The sequence below is a fragment of the Camelina sativa genome, chromosome 18 (assembly GCF_030686135.1).
Source record: "Camelina sativa cultivar CO46 ecotype springtype chromosome 18, ASM3068613v1".
Taxonomy (NCBI): Eukaryota; Viridiplantae; Streptophyta; class Magnoliopsida; order Brassicales; family Brassicaceae; genus Camelina; species Camelina sativa.
In genome coordinates, this window is record NC_141897.1 from 23,502,364 (window position 1) to 23,512,345 (window position 9,982).

The following is a 9,982-nucleotide window of genomic DNA, read 5'->3' on the forward strand; positions in this document are numbered from 1 at the left end:
TAGTTAACCCTTGTATTAACGCATACAAATGTTTAAAGGGGAAATTACAAAGGGCAATGGGAGAGAGCGACATGAAGAATACTGCAGAAAGAAAGATACAAAAGACTAAGACCAATCTACGGAGGTGTGTGTGCCCCATCCATCCATAATTTCGTTTCCTGTCAATTAAAAAAAAAAAAAAAAAAAAAACTGAATCGAGAGAGGGGATGATGGTGTAGAGATCCCACATGCTGGCTGGGGGAGGAAGAAGGTCTTCGCTTTCACACACACCATTACGTTTTTAATTATTTTGTCGTCGTTTAAATTAGAGAGAGAAGTGACAGACAATTATTTTTATAAATATCACAGAGATTACTACTAGTAGTTATTTATTTTAGGTACTATAATAAATAATAGTAATATTTGTTGTGGTTGTTGCTGCTAATGTAAAAAGTGTGCTGTGTAATTTTACTAGGAGTATTTTACTGTACTGTGTACTAGTAGTAGTAGTAGTAAGCAGATTATTAAAAAAAAAAAAAGGAAAAGGAAAAAGGAAAGAAAGGGGGAAAGTGAGAAGGGTACTTCCTAGAGCTGCAGCTGGGTTCTCTCACTCGCTCTTTGGGGTTTGACCAACTCAACCTTCCTCCTCCTCCTCCTCCTTCCTCGCTTCTTCTTCTTCTTCTTCTTCTTCTTCTTCTTCTTCTTGATTTCTTTGTTTCTTTCTATTATTAATCCTCCTTTATTATTATTTTTTCTTTCGTTCTCAAATCTCTTTCTTCTCTTCTCATATCTATCTATCTACTATCTCCCCGCTTTCTTAATTTAATTTGTTAAGAGAGGTCGCCCATGGGTGTGTGTTTCTCAGCCATTAGAGTCACTGGTGCTAGCAGCAGCAGCAGCAGAAGAAGTAGTCAGACCACCACCAATCATAACCACCACCGTCGTAATAATAAAGGCCGCAACAATAATAATAATAAGTCGTCTGCTGCTCCTCCTCCTCCTCCTCCTAATCATCCCAAGATCAATATGGATGCCAAGCGCAGAAGCGCCTCCGTCCCCTGCGGCAAGCGTACTGATTTTGGTTACGCCAAAGATTTCCACGATCTCTACACCATCGGCAAGCTCCTCGGCCATGGTCAATTCGGATACACCTACGTTGCCATCGACAAGTCCAATGGAGATCGCCTCGCCGTCAAGAGGCTCGATAAGAGTAAGGTATAAATCACCACACCAAGCCTCTACAAAGTACAAAGGCCTTTTTTTTTTTTTTTTGTTTGTTTGTTTGTTTGTTTGGTTCAGATTCCCTTTTTCCCCCTTGGGGGGTTTCTCAGTCGTCCTTATATATTCGATTTCAGGCCTCTTTAATCCGATTCCTTATATATTCAATTTCATCCTTTATTAAATTTTGTTTTGTGAACTGTGTAGATGCCACGATTCCATTACAAAGGCTTCTCGATTGTGTGTGTGTGTGTGTGTGTTTTTTACTTGTTAATACTCTTTCTCTGTTGTTACACATCTTGTTTGTAAACATTCTTCTACACTTTTACTTCATCTTGCTCTGCTTTTTTTTTTTTTTTTTTTTTTTTGACTTCACTCATCATCATTTTTTTTTTTGTTAATGCTCACAGATGGTTCTTCCTATTGCCGTTGAAGACGTCAAGCGAGAGGTTCAGATACTCAAAGCTCTTTCTGGCCACGAGAATGTTGTTCAGTTTTACAATGCCTTTGAGGATGATGACTACGTCTACATTGCTATGGAGTCAGTCTTCTTCTTCTTCTTTTTCATCTAGTCTATGGTCCTCCATTCATGTCCTGGCATTCTCATTGCTTTGAATCTTTCCTTTTTTTTTTTTTTTTTTTTTATAACTTAACTTAGGTTGTGCGAGGGAGGCGAATTGCTCGATAGGATCTTATCCAAGTTAGCATCTCTTTCTCATTCCTCTCTTTTATTCCCAGTTAGTATCCTCTCTATATAACTTACCCACCAGTCACATTATTTGATGCTCTTTTCAGGAAAGATAGTCGATACTCTGAGAAAGATGCAGCTGTCGTCGTAAGGCAGATGCTCAAAGTCGCTGGACAATGTCATCTTCACGGTCTTGTACATAGAGATATGAAACCAGAGGTACCTTCACTCACTTTGTATTATATAATATTAACTCCTAGGAAGGAACAGCTCATCTGATCCATCTTTGTCTTTTTTTTTTTTTTATTCTTTTTAATAATAATCTTCCCTTCTCTCCCACTTCTTTGCAGAATTTTTTGTTCAAATCAGCTAAACTAGATTCGCCTCTTAAGGCCACTGATTTTGGCTTATCGGATTTCATTAAACCTGGTAACTAACTAGAAGCTACCAAATATCCACACAAGCTAAATAAATGGTCGACCCTTGATTTGTGTGATTAAACAGCCCACTCTTTCTCAGGGAAAAAGTTCCATGACATTGTTGGTAGCGCCTATTATGTTGCTCCCGAAGTACTCAAGCGCAGATCAGGCCCTGAATCAGATGTCTGGAGCATTGGTGTTATTACGTATATATTACTTTGTGGGAGGCGCCCTTTTTGGGATAGGACAGAAGACGGTATATTTAAGGAGGTGTAGTTTATAACTTCTTTCAGTAAAAATTTCTATGTATACATACACCTTCTCTCTCTTATACCTTTCTGACTTCTTACTAATCTTTGACTACGTCTAATAGGTTTTAAGAAACAAACCTGACTTCCGTCGCAAACCATGGTCAACTATAAGCGACAGCGCGAAAGATTTTATTAAAAAGTTACTTGTGAAAGACCCACGAGCACGGCTAACTGCTGCACAAGCCCTATGTATGCGGTTCTTGTTTTCTAGATACTAGTTGGTGATTTCATCATTGGCACCTGAATCTTAGACTAATGTTTTTTTTTTTCTTTCTGTTTTCTCTTGCCTCTGTAGCACATGCATGGGTTAGAGAAGGGGGCAATGCCACTGATATCCCTGTTGACATTTCAGTTCTGAACAACTTACGCCAGTTTGTTAGATACAGCCGTCTAAAGCAATTTGCGTTAAGAGTAAGCTAACTGTGGAAGTTGTTGGATGAAGAAAGAATAAAAAAAGAGGTCAGGACATGTTTCTAATGTTTTGAATCTCCTTCTTCTGGCAGGCTCTGGCTAGCACTCTTGACGAGGCAGAGATTTCTGACCTCAGAGATCAATTTGATGCGATTGATGTAGATAGAAATGGTGTCATAAGTCTTGAGGAGATGAGACAGGTGTGATTTTTTTTAAGAACAATACTAATTGGATATAAGCATGTAGTAATAAGGTAAATAATGTTTTGTCCTTTTTTTTTTCTTTCTACAGGCACTTGCCAAAGATCTTCCATGGAAACTGAAGGATTCGCGAGTTGCTGAGATCCTTCAAGCGGTAGTTACAGTTATCTTTTAGTACATTGCAATTGCATCTCTGGGAATAATACCAGAGAGAGACACACAGTTTCAGAGTCTGAGGCGTTGTATCTATATATGCTGGTCACAGATTGATAGCAACACAGATGGGTTAGTGGACTTCACAGAGTTTGTAGCAGCAGCTCTACATGTCCATCAACTGGAAGAACATGATTCAGAGAAGTGGCAGCAAAGATCAAGAGCAGCTTTTGAGAAATTCGACATTGACAAGGACGGTTACATAACGCCTGAGGAACTTCGAATGGTAAGCTTACCTGACCTCTAATTCTCTCTTTTTTGGTATAGTTAGAAAAGATGGAAAAATGAAAAAAACATTTTGTCTGGTGAATAATGACAGCACACGGGGTTAAAAGGGTCAATAGATCCACTGCTGGATGAAGCAGACATTGATAGAGATGGGAAAATAAGCCTGCATGAGTTCAGGAGACTTCTAAGAACAGCAAGCATAAGTTCACAGAGAATATCAAGCCCTTCAGGCCACAGGAATCCTCGGTAGTGCAAAAGTGTGTATACTAGAAGAAGAGGAGTAAGGGGACAAAGTAATTTGTCCAATCTTATATGTAATGGTGGTTGTAAGATAAGTCGGACTTTTTTTTGGCGTTGTAGTGTTGTTATATAAGTACGTTGGTTCTTCTATAAAGCAACGAAACAAAAGAGACAGTGCGAGTGAGTAGATTGTAGCATTGGGTGAGAGAAGCTGTTCTTTTGGGTTCGGCCACGTGACATTCCTAGTGGGCCAAATCGCCCAATTCTAATGGGTTGGCACCAGAGAGCCAGCTGTAATTTGATTCTCCCATAAGTTTTGTCTGTTTGCATATTTCTTCATAAAATAATCGTGTGGAGAGCACCAAATATACCCTTTTTTCTACAACTTTTCCAGCCAGGATCTGAGTGGCTCCCCTCCTCCTCCAAGGATATTTTAATAAACAACGATTAGGTGTTATCAAATAAGGAAATGGTATATCTCAGATCTTAGTATAATTTGGATATCAAAAAAAGAGAATTATGTATGGAGGGTGACATATATGTATATTTTCCAATTTGCAGGTTCGGTGAATGTAGGGAAAATGTTCAAAATTGACTTGGTCATCACGTGTAAAGATACTAAATAATAATAATACATATTTAGTAAGTAATTTAGACCTGGTTTAAAATTAGAAATGTTGATGAAAAGAAAGACACTAAAATCCGGGATATGTTTATTTAAAAGTAAACGCACGCATATGGATGGGGGGGGGGGGTAAAATGTCCTTTTGGCTCCGAAGACGAAGAAGTTGGAAAAGTCAGTCAGTCAGTCAGTCGTCAGTAGTAAAAAAAAAAGAGGGGTATCATAGTAAATTCGGAGCGGAGCAAGTAGTACACAGTCAGCCGCGTTTGACAATTTCTTACCTTTGTTGTTTGGGGCATTTTGCATTCGTCGTCGTCGGTCCACGAATTAAACAACAAAACCAATCGATCCAGTCAATTTAGTTTAGTTTGATACAAAGAGAAGAAGAAGAAGAAGAAGAAGATTTTATCATTCCTTGCTTTAATTCTTTTTTTTTTGTTTTTTTTTTTGATCTAATTTATTATTGGAAAGTTCAAATTTAGGGGTATCTGAATCTGGATCGATTAGCCATTGATCTGAGATCTGGGCGATGGCGGACATCGTGAAGCAAATCCTAGCCAAACCGATTCAACTGTCTGACCAGGTGGTCAAAGCCGCTGATGAGGCTAGTTCCTTCAAGCAGGAGTGCGCCGAACTCAAGGCCAAGACCGAGAAGCTCGCTGCTCTTCTTCGCCAGGCTGCTCGCGCCAGCAACGACCTTTACGAGCGTCCCACTCGCCGCATCATCGATGACACCGAGCAGATGCTCGACAAGGCTCTCTCCCTTGTCCTCAAGTGCCGTGCCAATGGTCTCATGAAGCGCGTCTTCACCATCATCCCCGCCGCCGCCTTCCGCAAGATGTCCGCTCAGTTGGAGAACTCCCTCGGCGACGTTTCCTGGCTCCTCCGCGTCTCTGCTCCCGCCGAAGACCGCGGCGACGCTGGCTACCTTGGTCTTCCCCCTATCGCCGCCAACGAGCCCATCCTCTGCCTCATCTGGGAGCAGATCGCCATCCTCTACACCGGCTCCCTCGAAGACCGCTCCGATGCCGCCGCCTCCCTCGTCTCCCTCGCCCGTGATAACGATCGCTACACCAAGCTTATCATCGAAGAAGGAGGCGTCGTCCCTCTCCTTAAGCTGCTCAAGGAAGGTAAGCCCGAAGGCCAAGAGAACGCCGCTCGTGCGTTAGGCCTACTGGGCCGTGATCCCGAGAGCGTGGAGCACATGATTCACGGCGGCGCTTGTTCCGTCTTCGGCAAAGTCCTCAAAGAAGCGCCAATGAAGGTCCAGGCCATGGTCGCGTGGGCTACCTCCGAGCTCGTCTCCAATCACCCCAAGTGCCAAGACATCTTCGCTCAGCACAACGCCATTCGGCTACTCGTCGGCCACTTGGCCTTCGAAACGGTGCAGGAGCACAGCAAGTACGCCATTGCCACCAACAGCAAAGCCACCTCCATTCACCACGCCGTCGCTCTCGCCAAGGAAAACCCTAACTCCACCTCCGCCAAGGGTCCTGATGACGATCAGAGCTCGATCCCGCACCCTACTGGGAAGCAAATGCCCAATCAGATGCACAACGTGGTCGTCAACACCATGGCGGTTAGGGTAAACCCTCCGAGGAAGTCTACTAGCAACGGTGTTGTGAGCCAGAGTAATGGTGTTAAGCTACCCTGCAGTCTCCAGCAGCACCAGAATTCAACTTCGAGCGCATCCAAGACTCGAGAGCTGGAGGACGCAGCGACCAAGTGTCAGCTTAAGGCAATGGCGGCCAGAGCGCTGTGGAAGCTGGCCAAAGGCAATTCCACCATCTGCAAAAGCATCACAGAGTCCAGAGCTCTCCTCTGCTTCGCTGTTCTGATTGATAAGGGCAACGAGGAGGTCAGATACAACTCAGCTATGGCATTGATGGAGATCACGGCCGTTGCAGAGCAGGATGCTGATTTGAGACGCTCCGCATTCAAACCCAATTCCCCGGCCTGCAAGGCTGTGGTTGATCAAGTGCTTAGAATCATCGAGATAGCAGATTCTGAGCTACTCATCCCCTGCATCAGAACCATTGGGAACCTTGCTAGAACATTCAGAGCAACTGAGACGCGGATGATCGGGCCTCTGGTGAAGCTTCTGGACGAACGAGAGCCCGAAGTGACAGGGGAAGCAGCTGTTGCCCTCACGAAATTCGCCTGCACAGAGAACTACTTGCACAAAGATCACTCGAGGGGGATTATAGAAGCTGGAGGGGGAAAACATCTGGTTCAGTTGGCCTACTTTGGAGAGAGTGGTGTTCAGATTCCAGCGTTAGAGCTCCTCTGTTACATAGCACTCAATGTTCCAGACAGCGAGCAGCTGGCAAAGGATGAGGTTCTGGCAGTGTTGGAGTGGGCATCGAAGCAGTCTTGGGTTACACAGCTGGAGAGCTTAGAAGCTCTGTTGCTGGAAGCTAAGAGCAGACTGGACCTTTACCAGTCGAGAGGGTCCAGGGGTTTCAATTTCAATTGATTCATTGTCTTCGATTTTTGATGCAGCGAATGCAGAATACGATGTTGTTTAATACACTCTTCTTACCCATTGTAAATCAAGAACAAAAAGGCTTTGAGCTTTTTGTAGTTGATCTTCTCTCTCTCTCTCTCTCTCTCTCTCTCTCTCTCTCTCTCTCTCTTGATTATTTCTGTACAGATTCATATATATCTGCTGCAGACGATATCCATTGATTATTTGAGCCTTTTTAAAAGTATTTCCTGTAATCTGGGACGTTAAAATAAAACCTCCTCCCTGTGAGTCTATGACTAAACTGCTTGAGGGATGATGATGCTACATGTCAAAGTAGAAGAGTGCCCATTAAACAAACTGCTTGAGCCCAATTAGTGAGCCCAGTAACTATGGGAAGCAGAAAGATGTGACGATAGGGGAATGAAATTGGCAATGCTAAATTAGGACAAATGGTATAAGCTGTAATATATAACTTATCCTCTCTAACACTTGGCCTCACATTGCCCTTCACACAATCCACACACATCCAATCACAGCCTCATCATATATCTCCCGCTAACCCTTTTTTTTCTTTGATCTTTTTTGCTTATTATCATATATATATATTTTTTTGTTGTTGTTGTTTTTCTTTGATCTCCACATCTTCTTCTTCTTCGTTTGCATCCATTCTGATCAAACATGGCTGCTGCTATAAGCGCTGCAGTCTCTTTACCTTCCTCCAAGTCGTCTTCTCTACTCACGAAGACCTCCTCTGTATCCCCTCAAAGGATTTTCCTCAAGAAGGTATCATTTCATTTCATTTATTTATAATTATTATTTTTTTTTAATCACAAGTTTGTGTGATCTGTAATGACCAAAGAAAAGATGGATCTTGACAAGCAATAATTGCTATATCTCCTGCAACTACAACACAGAGCACACTGTGTTACAGAGTTGGGGGCAGAGTTGTGTCAGTGAAGGCTCAGGTGACAACAGAGACTACCGAGGCGCCAGTGAAAGTAGTCAAGGAGTCAAAGAAACAGGAAGAAGGGATTGTTGTCAACAAATACAAACCTAAGAACCCCTACACTGGTCGATGCCTCTTGAACACCAAGATCACCGGCGATGACGCTCCCGGTGAAACCTGGCACATTGTCTTCACCACCGAAGGTAATCCTTTTATATTGCCCCATCTCATAAATTAGGGGACTTTTGCTTTTCATTATAAAGTTTTGATCTTTTTCTTTAGTGCATTGCATTTGCATTGTATATAGATTCTGCAAGATTTTGATAAGGTTGGTTGAAAAAATGATGAATTTTAGGTGAGATTCCGTATAGAGAAGGTCAATCGATAGGAGTGATTCCTGAGGGAATTGATAAGAACGGGAAGCCCCACAAGCTGAGGTTGTACTCCATCGCCAGCAGTGCCATTGGTGACTTTGGAGACTCCAAGACTGTAAGCTTTCCCTCTTTTTAACATTACCAATGAAAACTCCAATACAATACAGATGAGTTCTTGTCTTATCTGGCTATGGTATGGATTTTTGCAGGTTTCTCTCTGTGTCAAGAGATTAGTTTACACAAATGATAGCGGAGAGACTGTTAAGGGGGTCTGCTCCAACTTCTTGTGTAAGACGAAGAACAATTATGGGGTTCTGATTGGATATGTTACGTTTATGGGTTTAAACTCTTCTTATTGAGTTTGCTGTTGTTTGGGTTTCTCTCAGGTGACTTGAAGCCTGGTGATGAAGCTTTGATCACTGGACCTGTTGGCAAGGAAATGCTTATGCCAAAAGACCCAAATGCCACCATCATCATGGTACGTCATCACTCTCACTTGGAGAGGACTTTTATGATATAATCTACATTTATTTGTAGTGATTGCTTGTGGTTGGTTTCCTGTATCCTTTAGCTTGGAACTGGTACTGGAATTGCTCCATTCAGATCATTTTTGTGGAAAATGTTCTTCGAGGAGCACGAGGACTACAAGGTGAAACCAAAACCAAACTCTCTCACACACTGTTGTTACACAAATCATACTACTATACCAATTGAAATTGTGTTTGTTGTGTATTTCTACAAACTGAATATGTATATATGTTGCAGTTCAATGGTTTGGCGTGGCTCTTCTTGGGTGTACCCACAAGCAGCTCACTGCTGTACAAGGAGGTACAGAAGCTAAATCCTAGTTATTACCTTTAACAATGTTGTCATGTACAAAAGATGTTGTTGACTTGTGTGGATAATGAATGGGCTGGCTTATATCAGGAGTTTGAGAAGATGAAGGAGAAGAACCCAGACAACTTCAGGCTGGACTTTGCGGTGAGCAGAGAGCAGACGAACGAGAAGGGAGAGAAAATGTACATTCAGACAAGAATGGCAGAGTATGCAGAAGAGCTGTGGGAGTTGTTGAAGAAAGACAACACCTTTGTTTACATGTGTGGTCTTAAGGGTATGGAGAAGGGTATCGATGACATAATGGTCTCACTTGCTGCTAAAGACGGTAAAAGATAATTCTTTTCAATTACATTTTCAGAAGTCTCCGGCACATGTTTGTTTATAAACTGTTCTGTGTGGGTGGGAACAGGGATCGATTGGTTCGATTACAAGAAGCAATTGAAGAAGAGTGAGCAGTGGAATGTTGAAGTTTATTAAGGAAGCTTCACAGGGTGTTGTTTATGTTATGTAGATAAAAAAGCTGATATATGCAACATTGTCAAATCTGCTTCTTTCTTCTTTCTGAAAGATTTGATCCATCAAAACCATTCAAAAGAGAGCATCAATACCAACCAAACTACTGTACTCTCTCTTACTTGTTGTTGTTATTCATAATGCTATATTTCTTGCGACAATATAGCAAAGTTTTGTGAATTTTTCTTCTTATATTTCCTTTACAAACCGTGAAAATTGCTGATAATGTTTTGTAAAGTATGCTTTCTTCTTCCTTTGAAAGGCTAAAACTTTCTCTGTTTCAAAAACCACGCTTCTTTTCTGCAGCTGATTTACA

At 42.1% G+C, this 9,982-nt stretch overlaps 3 protein-coding genes across 3 annotated transcripts; all 3 read left to right on the forward strand.

Moving 5' to 3' along the window:
* Positions 1 to 78: 78 nt before the first annotated feature.
* On the forward strand, positions 79 to 4,251 carry LOC104762952 (calcium-dependent protein kinase 28). Its single transcript, XM_087498558.1, has 12 exons — positions 79 to 1,194; positions 1,608 to 1,738; positions 1,856 to 1,897; positions 1,993 to 2,104; positions 2,236 to 2,314; positions 2,405 to 2,574; positions 2,678 to 2,804; positions 2,911 to 3,026; positions 3,119 to 3,226; positions 3,318 to 3,380; positions 3,492 to 3,665; positions 3,759 to 4,251. Exons 1-12 carry the CDS (start codon positions 826 to 828, stop codon positions 3,915 to 3,917), a joined length of 1,650 nt encoding a protein of 549 aa, XP_087354684.1. The 5' UTR covers positions 79 to 825; the 3' UTR covers positions 3,918 to 4,251.
* A 704-nt stretch (positions 4,252 to 4,955) lies between these two features.
* Positions 4,956 to 9,846, forward strand: LOC104762956 (ferredoxin--NADP reductase, leaf isozyme 1, chloroplastic). The gene is made up of 9 exons (XM_010486375.3): positions 4,956 to 7,779; positions 7,911 to 8,145; positions 8,298 to 8,431; positions 8,526 to 8,604; positions 8,703 to 8,794; positions 8,888 to 8,965; positions 9,082 to 9,144; positions 9,244 to 9,478; positions 9,563 to 9,846. Exons 1-9 carry the CDS (start codon positions 7,675 to 7,677, stop codon positions 9,628 to 9,630), a joined length of 1,089 nt encoding a protein of 362 aa, XP_010484677.1. The 5' UTR covers positions 4,956 to 7,674; the 3' UTR covers positions 9,631 to 9,846.
* Positions 5,059 to 7,130, forward strand: LOC104762953 (uncharacterized). The gene has a single exon (XM_010486372.3). It carries the CDS (start codon positions 5,059 to 5,061, stop codon positions 7,003 to 7,005), a length of 1,947 nt encoding a protein of 648 aa, XP_010484674.2. The 3' UTR covers positions 7,006 to 7,130.
* Positions 9,847 to 9,982: the final 136 nt, after the last annotated feature.